Source organism: Mobula birostris, chromosome 5 (assembly GCF_030028105.1).
Source record: "Mobula birostris isolate sMobBir1 chromosome 5, sMobBir1.hap1, whole genome shotgun sequence".
Lineage (NCBI taxonomy): Eukaryota > Metazoa > Chordata > Chondrichthyes > Myliobatiformes > Myliobatidae > Mobula > Mobula birostris.
Genome location: NC_092374.1, coordinates 194,383,303 through 194,400,150, shown reverse-complemented (window position 1 = coordinate 194,400,150; position 16,848 = coordinate 194,383,303). Strand labels below are relative to the sequence as shown.

Genomic DNA, 16,848 nt, shown 5'->3' with positions numbered 1-16,848 from the left:
GCTTGCTCTGTACTCATTAAGTGAACCAAGAGCGCTGTTACTAGCTTTGAAGCCCCACAATTCTCTGTTCATACCTGTTATGGGAAGTTAGATTTTTGTTACGGCATATCCTCATAATTTACCAGGTAAATAAGTTGGACTAGAATTCTGTGCTTGGTTTATTTATTCTGGAGTTTTTCATCTGGCTGGAGTCTACCGATAGGTGTAAGGTAATGCTCTTAATGAGGGTCTGGAGGTTGCCTTCCATTTTGAGGTGCACAGTCTATGAATCACATTGAAATGTGTCCGAGTATCCAGTCAGTGCCTGTAGCACAGGGGGTTGAGAATGTCAGGTGGGATGAATCTGGCAGATGTACTGAGACTGGGAGTAGCTGCTTATTTTGTGATTGGTACTTTTTTCCTTCCTTCCCCCTGCACTCCTGAAGAGTGAAGGATCATCGGTGGATGTGCATATCAATGTGGAACAGAGTCCCATTCAGGTAACTTCAGTTCCTCTTTCCTTCCTTCCTTCATCTTCCATCTCGAACATCCATCGTAACCTTTATCCGTGCTTCAATCTTGGTAATGCGCTTTTTTTGCGGATGGTTGTATAAGGTGTCAAGCCTGTGTGCAGTATAGCATAAATACAGCTTGGTCAGTGTAGCCTAGACTACCCCCCTCAATTCCACCTGGAATGTTGGATTTGTGGAAGCTTGGATTGAAAAAGTCAAAGTAAATTTATTATGAAAGTGTGTATATGTTACCATATGCAATTTTGAGGTTAAATTTCTTAGTCATTTACAGGAAAGTAAGAAAGATGGGACTTCTCAAATATTTCAACCATTGGGAATTATTTGTGTTGTGTCTTCTACATCTTCAGAAATCGGATTTGGGTCAATCTATACATATTGTTTTCTGTTGAAATAATTTGAAATACAATTAGAATGATTAGATTTGGACTTTTTAATTGCAAATCTCTACTCGGTGTAAATCTAAAGTTTCAGTGCCTATTGCATCAATCCCATCAAAGTTGCTTTGAACCTTCCGTTACTCATGCTCTTTGGCTCAGTGGAAGTTAGTTCTGCTGTTTGCCTGTTTTCTGGTATCACTGAGTGAGTTTGTTTTCCATTAAGGATGTCATGAAGTACTGTGCACTCTCAGGAGAGAGGTTAAGTCGACTGCCTCATGAAAGTGGGACATCAAATTTTAAAGAAAGATGGGGGTGATGATTTTAGTTTCTTGGCCACTGCTTGTTTCTCATCTAACACCACTAAGTACAATGGTGTTTCTGTAAGTTTGTTCTCCACATATGGTCCGCTGCACCACCTTCAGAACAACAGTTCACTTTTGATTGCAAAGTGCTTTGGAACACTCCTTACTTCCTCTCTCTCTCTGTCTCTGCTCCCCCTCCTGAAGGCAGTTTTGAAAACTGAAATCTGCTGGTTTTTAAAATAGTACATTTACATTGTCTGGATCCAGTAAGTTGCGTGTTTAATGCAAGTCTTTCTTCGCAAATCTGTTTTTTTTAATTGTTGCTTAATTTGTTTAAATGCTGGGTTCTGAACACCGGTTCTCAGCAGGTACCTCTGCTAATACTAATGTTCTCTAAAACAATGCCATGTCAGAACTTTTTGAACATTGTAGGTACATGGAACTGAATCAACACTCCCTTCCTCTTTCCCTGCAGCTCCAGAAGGATGTATTGAAAACCAACATGTGCAGGTTAAAGTTCACATAGTCATAGTCATACTTTATTGATCCTGGGGGAAATTGGTTTTCGTTACAGTTGCACCATAAATAATAAACAGTAATAAAACCATAAATAGTTAAATAGTAATATGTAAATTATGCCAGGAAATAAGTCCAGGACCAGCCTATTGGCTCAGGGTGTCTGACCTTCCAAGGGAGGAGTTGTAAAGTTTGATGGCCACAGGCAGGAATGACTTCCTATGACGCTCTGTGTTGCATCTCGGTGGAATGAGTCTCTGGCTGAATGTACTCTTGTGCCCAACCAGTACATTATGTAGTGGATGGGAGACATTGACCAAGATGGCATGCAACTTGGACAGCATCCTCTTTTCAGACACCACTGTCAGAAAGTCCAGTTCCATCCCCACAACATCACTGGCCTTACGAATGAGATTGTTGATTCTGTTGGTCTCTGCTACCCTCAGCCTGCTGCCCCAGCACACAACAGCAAACATGATAGCACTGACCACCACAGACTTGTAGAACATCCTCAGCATCGTCCGGCAGATGTTAAAGGACCTCAGTCTCCTATGGATCCTGTAAATTGTCCATTTAATGCCGTGGAGCTGGTCCTGGGGTGTGACTACTTCAACAGGAGGGCTAAACCAAGTTAGAGTAGCCAGTCGGCCTTGTACTCGGTGAGACGGGATGTACCTGTCCTAGCATGAGAAGTCAGCTCTGGCAAAATGGGCAGACCAGATCCATAGTGAGATCCAGTGGTCAGGAAGGTGGTTCTGCAATGCTTTGTGGAGAGCAAGGGGCATGACGAGGCACGGAAGATGTCATGGTCATCTGCTGCAACCAAGGTAGACCCCAGTTTGTGGCGGCTACTTGTACCACTGGACCTGGACTTCAGAGGCCAAGAAAGTGAAACTGCCCTAGTGCAATGACTTTTCCACATTTAAAGACTCCCCTGTCATTGTTGTCCATTGATATGATGGACAACCGACAGTTGGCCTTGAGCTGTCTGATCTGTCATGTTGGGAGGACGCTCCACTTGATCTCATTGTCCTAGAATTATGGGAAGGGGTCCTGCTCCTGAATGATCTTTGCCTTTGGCATGTGTACACCAAATGAGTTAACGGGTCTGGTGCAAGATCATGTTGTCCGGCGAACATGCTGGTGAGATAAATAATGTTGGTGAGACAATACTCGGGAGTGTTATCTCCAGAACTAAGCTGCAGCTCTCGGGAGAGATGAGTTAAGTTGGTGGGAAATAAGATGGTTAAGTTTGGCCAGCATTTACAGTTGAATGTACTTGGGTTGCTGAAGTTGTTACATAGCTTCTATCTTGGCATTTTTATTGCTTGTAGAACTAGTGAGATGTAGTTTGAAGGGACAGCAAAAATTTATTCCTGTGATCTTTATAATCATCTGCTGTTAAGGGACACTTGTACTAGCTTTACTAACTGCTTGGTGTTTGGTATATTTTTGCTGTGTTCTATACTGGGAGGTTGTTTACCTGGTTTATGGGTAGAGCAATGAGTGTTTGTTTTCCCTGCAGCCTTCTACATTCTTGCATCTGTTGGAATGGTCATCTGCTTGGGCAGTGGAGACACAAGCCCTGGATATGCTGGGCAAGGAAAAGCTCAGGGCCACAATCTGCTGTGTCCTGCACATTGCACCTCTTGCAGATTATAAAGCAACAGCATTAGATATGTTTAGAGGGAGACTGTTCACTTTGGCTTCTGGGCTGGGGAGATATGCAAGGGACCTAACAATAAGAAGCATTCTGAACAGTGTCAGAGGCACTAGAACAAAATACATGATAGATGTTCAGGGATGAGATCAGAACAGGAAGGTAATGTCGATGTAGTAAGACTGAGATACTTCCTCCAGAAAAGCTGGGTCTCAGGACTGGCCGGGTGAAACTCTTCATGGTAAAGTTGACACAATGGTTACCCCTCTGTTTGGCAAGGTCAAACTGTGGACAAAATCCACTAATTGAGGAAGGAGGATTGTTTTATTCAACCAGACTGAGGTAGTACCTGGGTTACGTAAGTGCTGCAATCCTGAGAACTGTCCATAAAGCATTTTTCTTCTGTAAAGGAACAATTTCTCCTAAAACCAAGATAAAATCCATTGTCTTGAAATAGTTGAGCCTCCTCTTTCCAGATGTGCTCATTTTTGCCTCAGTGCTGTCTTTCTGTAAGTCCCCACATGGTATCATCTGCATACACTTTCATTGAATACCTTCTCTGTTCACCCCAACACCACCCATAATTAAACAAATAGAACATGCAGGTTTTACCCAGCTTACGAACACCTGACTTGTGTACAGCCCATAGATGTGGACAAGTGTTTGGAACACCAGCCGGTGGTTTCTCAGCTGCAGGGAGGCTGCGGGCATCATGTGCCGGGCAGGACCCTGGTTCGCAGCCTTATTCCCACTTGTTATGAGTAGTCCACAGGAATGGAAACCTTGATGTAAAGTGGGAAATTTCTGCATCCGGTCGTTAGTGGATAACACAAAACACTTTAATCTTGCTAGCAAAACACTTAGGAGAGAATTTGCATGAAGTCAATAAGCCATGTCTTCTGTAACCCGAGGAGCCCCCTATATTGGATAGGTCATTGAAGAGCGGTTGAGGCAGCTCCAGTTTAGGGAAGTAGATAGACATATGAAGGAAAAAGGAATAGAGAGGTGGAAGGAGATGTGTGGAGCATAAAGACTGGCATGACCTATTTCTGCACAATAATTTATTTATTAATTTGATGTCATTTCACAAATGTTAATTGTGATACTTTGTATTGTTCTTTCTTTCCCCCAAAGGTTTGTTGTATTTCCATCCCCAACTGCACCTTGTTCCTGGCCCCACTTCTAGCCTTGGCTGAGTGAAGCCCCCATTTCCTTCTCTTATAATTGATAAAGCCGCACATTGTATGCGGGTTAAATGCCACCATTGGATTTACAAGGCAAACTGGGTGCCCTTGGCGGCCAGCCAAACATGGCTGCCTTTCGCCGCAAAAGCCTCCCAGAGCTTGCACCATCATTGGGCTAGAAATGCATCCAGACCAAGAGTGTCCTACCAAAAACTGATGCAAGCTTACCACTTTGCACTTTTTGTGGTTGCTTCAATCCCATTTTTGCCCATGGTGATTCAAATCAAATCAAGTTGTTGTTTTTAAAGCAAGACTAAAACTCAGTGTGTGATGGTAGAGATGTTATTCCCTTTGAATTAGGACCAGCTTGCTTCATTCACTTCACCCTTGGGTGCCCCTGCTCAAGGTTCTGCCTTCCTCAAACAGCGTCTTGTTTTGGCCAGCATGGTAGCGTATGGGTTAGCATAATGCTATTACAGCCCCAGGTACCCGGGTCAATTCTACACCTTCTGCAATGAGATTATGCATTCTTCCCTTGACTGACCATGTGGGCTTCCTCCCATATTCCAAAGGTGCAAGAATTAGTAGTTTAGTTGGTCACATGGGTGTAATTGGGCAGCACAGGTTCATTAAGCCGAAAGGACTGTCACTGTGCTGTATCTCTAAATAAAACTATCAAACTATCTAGCACCCATCCTGTGGCAATGATTTGAATTCAGCTAATTCTCGTGCTTGCTTTTGAATGTAACTGTCTCTGCGGGGTAACACCATTCTGTAGGAGTGCAAAACTGTGTTAAATGAATAGCCAGGTCAGAGGTACTCACTGCTGATGACACTTTTCTTTGTTTACACAGAGTGAGCCACGAGTTCGCCTGGTGCTGGCACAGCACATGCTGAGGGACATCCAGGGCATCTTGAACAGGCTGGAGGTGAGGAACGAACTCTTGTGAAAACCCTGCTTTGAGAACTTTGTAATAAAAGCAAAGTGCTGATAATACTCCGCAGGTCAGACACAGAAAAAAATTTCTACCCCTTGATGTGACTTTTTTTTAAAAAAAGTGGCTTTGTAAACTCCTGTTTTCAATTACGGGTGTGGAATATACCCTGAGGAAGATGATTTTCATAGGTATATTTTTAGAGATGGTCAATCCTTTTCTAAATTGATCTGTCTCTGTGTGGAAGAATTGCTCCAAACTGAGGATAAGAGTCTAGCATCCAAAAGGGTAGTGTCCCCCCTTCCAGGTCACTTTGTTTTCTCTGTGTTGCATTGCACTCTCATCTGTTTCAATAACTACCCATAAAGTATCTCTCTGTATAAACCTGGTATTGTTTCATTTAATAGGATATTTTATTTATTGAGATACAGTGCAGCATGGTGCCAAAGGACTGGAACATTGCAAATGTCACTCCACTCTTTAAGAAAGGTGGAAGGCAGCAGAAAGGAAATTATAGACCAGTTAGCCTGACCTCAGTGGTTGGGAAGATGTTGGAGTCAATTGCTAAGAATGAGGTTATGGAGTACTTGGTGACACAGAACGGGATAGGACAAAGTCAGCATGGTTTCCTTCGGGGAAAATCGTGCCTGACGAACCTGTTGGAATTCTTTGAGGAGATTACACATAGGATAGATAAAGGGGATGCGATGGGTATTGTATATTTGAACTTTCAGAAGGCCTTTGACAAGGTGCCTACCAAGTTAAGAGCCCATGGTATTACAGGAAAGTTACTGGTATGACTAGAGCATTGGCTGATTTGGTAGGAGGCAGCAATTGGGAATAAATCCTTTTCTGGTTGGCTGCCAGTGACTGCCGGTGATCCGCTGGGGTCAGTGTTGGGACCGCTTCTCTATGCAGTATATCAATAATTTAGATGATGGAATAGATGGCTTTGTTGCCAAGTTTGTAGATGATACGAGGATTGATGGAGGGGCAGGTAGCGTTGGGGAAATAGGTAGGCTGTAGAAGGACTTAGGAGAATGGGCAAGAAAGCAGAAGCTGAAATATAGTGTTGGAAAATGCATGGTCATTTGTGAAAATGTGCTGACTGTTTTTTAAATAGGACGAAAATCCAAAAATCTGAGATACAAAGAGACTTGGAAGTCCTTGTGCAGAGCACTCTAAAGCTTAACTTGCAGGTTGAGTGAGTGGTGAGGAAGGCAAATGCAGAGTTAGAATTAATTTCAAGAGGGCTAGAGTATAAGAACAGGGACATGATGCTGAGGCTTTATAAGGCACTGGTGAAGCCTCACCTTTAGTATTGTGAACAATTTTGGACTACTTATCTAAGAAAAGATGTGCTGGTGTTTGGGAAGTTTCAGAGGAGGTTTACAAAGATGATTCTGGGAATGAAACGGTTATCATATGATGAACGTTTGATAGCTCTGGGTCTGTATTTGCTGGAATTTAGAAGGATTGGGGTGGGGGATCTCCTTGATACCTTTTGAATGCTGAAAGGGCAAGACAGAGTAGGAAAGGATGTTTCCCATGGTGGGGAATCTAGGACAAGAGGGCACAGCCTCAGGATAGAGGGGCGCCCATTTAAAACTGCGATGTGGAGAAATTTCTTCAGCCAGAGGGTGATGAATTTGTGGAATTTGTTACCACAGGCAACTGTGGAGGCCAGGTAGTTGGGTGTATTTAAGGCAGAGCTTGATTGGTTCTTGAATGCCCAGGGCATCAAAGGTTATGGAGTGAAGTCCGGGGTGTGAGGTTGAGGGGGGGGGGGGGTTGTCTGAGCTATAACTGAGTCGAGTTATGTGCTACTCTACCGTGGCACCTTCTATTTTCATCCTAACGCAACAAGAGATGGAGGTTCTGACAGGAAGTGACTTGAGAATAAAAACGATACTCAAGGTGAGTGATTGTTAAGTACAAGCATACTTTATTCTTCAGAGTAGAAAGCGATGGAATAGAAAAAATTTAAGGAGTATGAAGGTGAAATATCTGTAATGAGCATAAATTCAATGCTAAGAACCTGAAGTTATGGAGGAAGTTGTTGAGTTTAAAATAAGGAACGCATTCATTGCAAGTGCCACTGAAAGCCAAATCAGTTGTTTAGGAGTGAATTAGATTAACACAGGAAGAACAATAATACCTATGTGTTGGCTTTGTTAGAGAGGCGAAAAGGAGAGGATTTAGAGTAGACAGCTATGGATGTGCTCCGAGCACTAACCTTAGGCTGAACTTTCTATGATTTTTAGTGATGTGAGTGGGAAGAGCACTTTATTAAGTTTCAGTTGTTTGTTGCCCATCCTTAATTTTGAAAGCCAATTAATTTCACCCCAGGAGATGGCTTCTGTACTTCAAGAATGTTTCCAGACAATCAAAGCCCTTTATCCCTGGATCAGGAGTGGCAAACCTTTTTGAAAGCATGTGCCCAAATTGGCAATAATCTGAAAAAATATCTTGCTTGCCATGGTGATGTACAGTGCCTATAAAAGGTATGTGTTGGCACCTGGCCAAGTGGTTAAGGCGTTCGTCTAGTGATTTGAAGGTTGCTAGTTCGAGCCTTGGCTGAGGCAGCGTGTGTGTCCTTGAGCAAGGCACTTAACCACACATTGCCCTGCGATGACACTGGTGCCAAGCTGCATGGGTCCTAATGCCCTTCCCTTGGACAACATCGGTGGCATGGAGAGGGGAGACTTGCAGCATGGGCAACTGCTGATCTTCCATACAACCTTGCCCAGGCCTGCGCCCTGGAAACCTTCCAAGGCGCAAATCCATGGTCTTATGAGACTAACGGATGCCTATATAAAAGGTATGTACCTGCCTTGGAAGTTTTCATGTTTTATTGTTTTACAATATTGATTCACAGTGGATTTAATTTGGCTTTTTTGACACTGATATGAAAGAGTCTTTTTCTGTTGATCAAAGTGAAAACAGATCTCTACAAAATAATTTAAATTAATCACAAATATAAAACACCAAAATAATTGATTGCATAAGTATTCACCCCCCCCCTTAATATGACACACTAAATCATCACTGGTGGCCAATTGGTTTTTGAAGTCACATAATTAGTTAAATGGAGATATGTCTTTGGAGACCTGTGTGCAGTTGATTGTAGTAAAATTAATAATAATAATATATTATTGATCCTGAGTGGGAAATCCTTTATATACCTGTACCTGGAAGGTCCAACTGCTGGTGAGTCAGTATCCTGGCAAAGACTGCACCATGAGACACAAGAACACTCCAAGTAACTCTGCAAAAAGGTTATGGAAAAGTACAAGTCAGGAGATAGATCAAGAAAATTTCCAAGTCACTGAATATCCCTTGGAGAACATTTGTCAATCATCAAGAACTGGAAAGAATATGGCTCAGTTGTAAATCTGCTTAGAGCAGGCCGTCTTCAAAAACTGAGTGACTGTGCAATAAGGGGACTAGTAAGAGAGGCCACCAAAACACCTATGGCAACTCCGGAAGAGTTACAAGTTTCAGTGGCGGAGATGAGAAAGACTGTACATATGACAACTGTTGCCTGGGTGCTTCACCAGTCACAGAGTGGGAGAGTAGCAAAGAGAAAGCCACTGTTGTAAAAGCTCACATGAAATCTCAGCTTGAGTTTGCCAGAAGGCATGTGGGAGACTCAGAAGTCAGCTGGAGAACGGGTGTATGGCCTGATGAATCCAAAATCGAGCTTTTTGGCTATCAGACTAAACAGTATGTTTGATGTAAGCCATACAGTGCACATCATCAAAAACACTTCATCCCTACTGTGAAGCATGGCGGTGGCTGCATCATGCTGTGGGAATGCTTCACTACAGCAGGCCCTGGAAGGCTTGTAAAGGTAGAGGGTAAAATTAATGCACTAAAATACAGGGAAACCCTGGAAGAAATCCTGATGCAGTCTGCAAGAGAACTGTCACTTAGGAGAAAAATGGTTTTCTAGTTAGGCAATGACCCCAAGCATAAAGCCAAAGCTACGCAGGAATAGCTTAAAAATAAACAAAGTTCATGTCCTGGAGTGGCGAAATCAGAGTCCAGACCTCAATCCAATTGAGAATTCGTGGCTGGATTTGAAAAGGGTTGTTCACTCACAATCCCTTGAATTCTGACCGAGCTTAAGCAGTTTTGTAAAGAGGAATGGGGAAAAATTCCAGTGTACAGATGTGCAAAGCTGAAAGAGACCTATCCACATGGAGCCAAAGCTGTAGTTGCTGCTAAAGGTGCATCTACTAAACACTGACTTGAAGGGGGTGAATACTTATGCAATTATTTTGTGTTTTATATTTGTAATTTAGATCACTTTGTAGAGATCTGTTGCAAAAGAGTCTTTTTCTGTTGATCGGTGTCAAAAAAAGTCAAGTCATGTGCACTGTTGTAAAACGATAAAGCATAAAACTTTCTATAAGCACTGCAATAGAGTGATGTAGGATCAGAAGATGTAGATTCCTTGTGGGTACAATTAAGAAACTGCAAGGGTAATGCTGAGGCTTTGTTTAGTCTGGATTTGAGCAGCTTGGGGCCCCTAATCTAAGAAAAGCTGTGCAAGTATTGGAGAGGGTCCAAGGGACATTCACAAGAATGACTCTGGTAATGAAAAGGTTAATGCATGAGGAGTTTTTGATGTCTGTGGGCCTGTACTCGCTGGAGTTTAGAAGAATGAGTGGGCCTAGATAGAGTGGATGCGGAGAGGGTGTTATATGTCGTAGGCGGGTGCGGGGAGTCTTGGACCAGAGGGTGCAGCCTCAGAGTAGTGGGGCATCTATTTAGAACAGAGGTGATGAGCAATTTCTTTAGCCAGAGGGTAGCGAATCTTGGGGATTCATTGCCACAGACAGTAGTGGAGGCAGTCATTGAGTATATTTAAAGCAGAGGTTGATAGGTTCTTGCTTAGTCAGGGTATCAAAGGTTACAGAGAGAAGGCAGGAGAATGGGGTTGAGGGGAATAATAATTCAGCCAGGGTGGAGTGGTGCAACAGGATCGATAGGCTGAATGGCCTAATTTCGCTTATGATCTTTTGGTAATTTTGAGCTGAGATTATCATTGATTAGTGGACTAATAACAACAATTATGGACTTTTAAAAGGAAAAAGATGAGTGTTGTTACTTATTTATCTGTATTTATTGTTTTAATGTAAGTGTAAGAGTGTTTAAATTAAATGAAGCATTTTAGAAATCTTGTTCAAAAATAATGTATTAATCTTTTAAAACGACAGTTGAAAAATAATAAATAGTAATTTCTAAATAGGATTGTTATTGTAATGGTTAACTATCCGAATATTGATGTGTGCAGCAGGGCTGTGAGGATTTTAAAATGTATCATCCAGTGTCATTTGTTCTGATGACTATATAGCTGGTGTCAAGCCGGCGTGAGACATTTCCTGTGAAAATGTTTTTCTGCTCTCGGGTTGTAAAAATTCATTCACTGCTTCACTAGGCAATAAAGATAGGTGGGGTTTAAATAATTGATGGGCGGCTGTGCATGCCGCTTGTTGCAAAATGTTTGCATGTGGCACAGGTTTGTCACCCATGCTCTAGAGGGGTACAGTGGTTGGAAATACTCTTCAGGTCAAGCAGCATCAGTGATGAATGAGAAATAGAGAAAGAATGACACCTGAAAGATTGATGACATTTGAGGTCACAATCATTTTATAAGAAGTATAAACAATTCCTTTACTGGTTCTTTTTCTGAGAAGTGTTGGTAACGTGAAATGAATAGAAAATTGTGTGGGAGAGGGTCACAGAAACAGTGGTGATGAGAGACCAAGCAAGCGTGGGAAGAACGGCTGTCACCCGGCCTCCTGAGTTGGTAAGTGAGCGAGGAGGCTGCTCTGTACACCCAACTGTGCTTGGCTGTACCCAGCCCCTGACCGTTGTGGTTCAGGAGATGGGTGTAGAGAGAAGGCATGTGTTCAGGTCAGTGTGACTGTTCAGTTCCCACCCAGTAGAAGATACAAATCATCCCAACAGTCTCCCAAGTGCTCATTGTATGCCACTGGTGTCCATGAATCAGATGTTTATAACCTGGAGAGCGCCTTGTATGGATTGGTCAGTAAATGGATTGATGGAGAGATGAGACATATTGGTTGAACAGAGAGGAAGACAGAAGAGACTGCAGATGTTGAAATCTGGAGCAACAATCTGCTGGAGGAACTCTGGGTCAAGCAGCTTCTGAGGAAGGAAAGGAGTTGTTGATATTTCAGGTTGAAATGCTGCGTCAGCGCAGATGCTGCTCCACCTGCTAAATTGAAAATAAAATCTTGCTTGTAGAATTTAGAGCTGAACCAGCAGACTGGTGTTGTCCATTTCACTCGTTAGTTTTAACTAGTAACTCCCGATGTTCTTTGATATCTTTCCCAGGGTCAAGCAAATGGCACGCCTCAGGAGTCAGCACAGAGCCCAGCAGATGCTGCGGACTTGGTGGGAGAACCCACACCTCCAAGCGCACCAGTTTCTGGGGACACAATGGAGACATCTGGCACACAGCCTCAAGCAGCCCCGGCAAACCACCCTCCAGAAACCCTGGCCGAAGGGACTGCTGAGGAAGGCACGAGCACCTCGGAGGGCCCTGAGCCGAGCGTGGGCTTGTCATCGGCAACTACCCAGACCGAGGAAGCGCCCCCTGGGCCCAAGTAAGTGCAATCCAAATGTGTCAACCAGTTTACATATAGGATTCTTGGGGGTTTCTACCGTTTGTGCCATATATAAAGAGCTCCAGAGCAGTACTGTCGTGCATGACACGCATGAGTGTCACCTCTGGCAGGCTGATGAGCTTCTTGGCTCCAAGTTAGTTGGATGTTTGACTCTCATCATTGGGGTCTTGAGGCCACGATCTCGGTTGATTGCAACGTCGGAGCTGCTGACTGATGAGATGTTAAGTGGTTCAGCCCAGTTGCGTGGTTGAAAGGGATTTTGAAGTGCTAGCTTAAGAATGTGCAAGGCATTCTGGATAATCTTTACCCCTTGGTACTGCCCTGGCCAGCACCTGCCAGTTGGCCGCCATACTGACTGGCTCTTGACACCGAATCAACATTTTATCAGGTCACACACATATAAGTTGCTGGTGAACGCAGCAGGCCAGGCAGCATCTCTAGGAAGAGGTACAGTTGACATTTCGGGCCGAGACCATTCGTCAGGACTAACTGAAAGAAGAGCTAGTAAGAGATTTGAGAGGGGGAGGGGGAGATCCAAAATGATAGGAGAAGACAGGAGGGGGAGGGATGGAGCCAAGAGCTGGACAGTTGATTGGCAAAAGGGATATGAGACGATCATGGGACAGGAGGCCTAGGGAGAAAGAAAAGGAGCGGGGGGGAACCAGAGGATGGACAAGGGGTATAGTGAGGGGGACAGTGGGAGAAAAAGGAGAGAGAGAAAAAGAATACGTGTATATAAATAAATAACGGATGGAGTACGAGGGGGAGGTGGGGCATTAGCGGCCACTGATCCTCCACCTGGCACTTATCCTTGTAAGCGGAACAAGTGCTACACATGCCCTTACACTTCCTCCCTCACTACCACTCAGGGCCCCAGACAGTCCTTCCATGTGAGGCGACACTTCACCTGTGAGTCGGCTGGGGTGATTTACTGCGTCCGGTGCTACCGATGAGGCCTTCTATATATTGGCGAGACCTGACGCAGACTGGGAGATCGTTTCACTGAACACCTGGGCTCTGTCTGCCAGAGAAAGCAGGATCTTCCAGTGGCCACACATTTTAATTCCACGTCCCATTCCCATACTGATATGTATATCCACGGCCTCCTCGACTGTAAAGATGAAGCCACACTCAGGTTGGAGGAACAACACCTTATATTCCATCTGGGTAGCCTCCAACCTGATGGCATGAACATTGACTTCTCTAACTTCTGCTAATGCTCCACCTCCCCCTCATACCCCATCCGTTATTTATTTATATACACTCATATTCTCTCTCTCTCTCTCTCTCTCTCTCTCTCTCTCTCTCTCTCTCTCTCTCTCTCTCTCTCGCTCTCTCTCTCTCTCTCTCTTTCTCCCTCTGTCCCTCTGACTATACCCCTTGCCCATCCTCTGGGTTTTTCCCCCCTCCCCCTTTTCCTTCTCCCTGGGCCTCCTGTCCCATGATCCTCTCATATCCCTTTTGCCAATCAACTGTCCAGCTCTTTGCTCCATCCCTCCCCCTCCTGTCTTCTCCTATCATTTTGGATCTCCCCCTCCCCCTCCCACTTTAAAATCCCTTACTCACTCTTCCTTCAGTTAGTCCTGACGAAGGGTCTCAGCCCGAAACGTCGACTGTACCTCTTCCTAGAGATGCTGCCTGGCCTGCTGCATTCACCAGCAACGTTTATGTGTGTTTTCAGTTTGTCTAACTGATTGAAGGGTTTCTCAGTCAAAAGACTTGATGATTTAATTAAAGTTGGAATTTTATGGGAACTGCAATCATGGACATTAATGGTATTACCAAGGAGACGGTCATTAAGTTCCAAGCAAGAGAAAATCTGCAGATGCTTGAAATCCAAGCAACACACACAAACTGCTGGAGGAAGTCAGCAGGCCAGGCAGCATTTTTGGGGAAAAAGTACAGTTGACGTTTCGGGCCAAAACCCTTCCCGAAACGTCATCTGTACTTTTTTCCGTAGATGCTGCCTGGTCATTAAGTTTGTTGTGTCTTAAGCTGTCCTGAGAAAGAATAATTTTTACTCTATTGGTTTTGAATCTTGGCCTTATAGATTACAGATAACATGTTTGCCAAGCATATTTTCAGTGGTTCCTGCTTCAACACCTTGCCCTGGTGTGCGTACTGAATCCTTAACAACAGGGGTCCCCAACCTTTTTTGCACTGCGGACCGGTTTAATATTGACAATACTCTCGCGGACCGGCCGACCCGGTGGGGGGGGGGGGGGTGCGTGGTTGGTGGTAGGGTTGCCAACGGACAAGAGTAGCAGTCAAATACGTTGTGTTTACCCCGAGAAAGACTACAATGACCATGAAACCTTGCGCGGGCACAGTGCGCATGTGTGTACATGCCGATTTTTGTCTACAAATCATTTTTGGCAATTCTGTTCCGGGGGGGGGGGGTTGTTAATCACGACCGGAATATAGGTGATAAGTGGCTAATACACTCAATTTCGTTTGTAAAAGGGTTTATCTAACGAATCTAATATTAAACACACAGCGCATATTTTCCTCGCATGAATATAGTGATAAGTCAATTATCAGGGGAGGACAGGGGAGCTTGAAGTAAGTGTTGAATGAACTTCCAGTAAAAGTGGTAGAGGCAGGTTCGATATTATCATTTTAAGAAAAATTGGATAGGTATATGGACAGGAAGGGAATGGAGGCTTGTGGGCTGAGTGCAGGTTGGTGGGACGAGGTGAGAGTAGCGTTCGGCACGGACTAGAAGGGGAGAGATGGCCTGTTTCCGTGCTGTAATTGTTATATGGTTATATAAGTCACTTATAAGTCAATAGCATCATAACGTTTTAAGTAACGTTTGGATACTAAACACACAACACATATTTTCCCCGTATGAACATATAAAATCATTGCAACACACCAATATTGCTGAATCAGTGGGAGCCCTGGGCTTTTTTTCCTGCAACAAGACGGTTCCATCGAGGGGTGACGGGAGACAGTGATACTCGAAGGGGGTTCCTTATGTCCAGTCTATTCCGCAATTTAGTTTTCGTTGCATTCATTGCAGAAAACTGCGCTTTGCAGAAAAATGTTGGAAGCAATGTTTTCAGTGCTTTCGTGGCTATCTCAGGATATTTAGCCTTGACTTTGATCTGGAATGCCGGCAGAGATATTATGTCAAACATACTTTTCAGCCCACCGTCATTTGCAAGTTTGAGGAGTTGATCTCCTTCCTGCGCTGACTAACATCTCTTCGTACACCAGTAAAGACTACCTGCTGTGCACATACATCTATTGATGCTTCTGGACACACCTTCAGTGATGTTCCTGGAATCATCGGGTGTTTCGGGTCTTTCAACATCATACAACCTCCTCCAGGTGACCCAGCCGGGGCTGATCAGACCCCAGCTTGTGTCCAGATGGCTAGCTACTTATGACTCCATGGCTCCCCCTCTTTTGAGCCACAGCCAGCTTGAGGCCCTCTCTGCCGTATCGGTGGTGAGTATTAAGGAAAGATTGAATAGGTTAGGGCTGGAGCACGGGTGAATGAGGGGAGATTTGATTGAGATATACAAAATTATGAGGGGTTCAGACATGGAAAATGCAAGCAGGCTTTTTGCATTGAGTCACATAGGGGTCACAGGTTAAGGGTGAAAGTTGAAATATTTAAGAGGAACCTGAAGGGGAAATTCTTCACTCAGAGAGTGGTGAGAGTGTGGAATGAGCTGCCTGTGGAAGTGGTGGTTTTGGATTCAATTTGTAACATTTGAGAGAGGTTAGGGATAAGTACATGAATGAGAAGAGTATGGAGAGCTATGGTCCTGGTTCGGGTTGACAGGAATAGGCAGTTTAAATTGTTCAGCATGGACTAGGTGGGCCAAAGGGCCTGTTTTTGTGCTGTAGCTCTCTATGACTGTAGTTGTGGGATGCTTCCTGACATCAAGGAACTCAACTTTGTTGGGGGAAATGAAATTAACTGAAATAAAACCCGGAATTACTCATGCAACACAGCATCTGCAGATTTTCTCTTGTCCAAAGATATTAGTGTTCAGTGCGCAGACAGTCTATGGAGATGACAGTTGATTTTTCAGGTCAGCAATTTTATTACAAAGAATGTAAGTCTTTGTTGATTCTGGGTGTTGAAAACTGATAGTATTAACATGGTAAATGATTTAAAATGCCTTGGGAAACAGTGATGCATATCAACTTACAGCATGATCATTATCTTTAGAACTTAAGTAGAAAGCATTTGCAGGCAAAGTATTTGGAACAGGGAATTATTGTAAATGCATGCTCTTAGAATGTCCTTCGAACCTTTGCAGTTGTCAGGAAGGGAGAGCATGACCTGAAGCAGGCAGACTGTGTGGAAGTTTGCGTTCTAACTTGACCTTTGTTCTATTTCAGTCACCCATCCCCAACAGAGTACCTCGAGGTCCTGATGGAGCTGCAGCGGGTGGAGTCGAGGCTGCAACCCTTCGTGCAGAGGTACCAGGAGATTCTGAGCACAGCTACTACTGCGGACTACAACAACAATGTACGCCAAAAGATTGGTAACCCTCTTTCCCCTGCCTCCCCCCCCCCCCCCATCCTCACTGCAACTACTTCTGCAAATCTCAGTCATTCAGATTTTCCCTAACATAATTGGTAGAGGGACGTGGTATTAGTTGATCATTTGGAACTGACGTGACAAGTTTCAGTCATGGGAATTCTCCATCTAGGGTAGCTGTGGATGTCATCATTGT

At 44.0% G+C, this 16,848-nt stretch overlaps 1 protein-coding gene across 7 annotated transcripts in view; it reads left to right on the top strand.

Moving 5' to 3' along the window:
* The window catches only part of LOC140198194 (large proline-rich protein BAG6-like), a 136,610-nt gene that overhangs the window by 74,355 nt on the left and 45,407 nt on the right, over nt 1-16,848 (top strand). For 4 of the 7 annotated variants that reach the window (XM_072259218.1, XM_072259217.1, XM_072259216.1 and 1 more), the window contains exons 6-9: nt 426-479; nt 5,406-5,480; nt 11,856-12,127; nt 16,511-16,640. In XM_072259218.1, coding sequence (XP_072115319.1) covers nt 426-479; nt 5,406-5,480; nt 11,856-12,127; nt 16,511-16,640 — 531 coding nt within the window. The remainder of the gene's footprint in view (nt 1-425; nt 480-5,405; nt 5,481-11,855; nt 12,128-16,510; nt 16,641-16,848) is intronic. The other 3 variants (XM_072259220.1, XM_072259219.1, XM_072259221.1) reach the window with 1 other exon arrangement.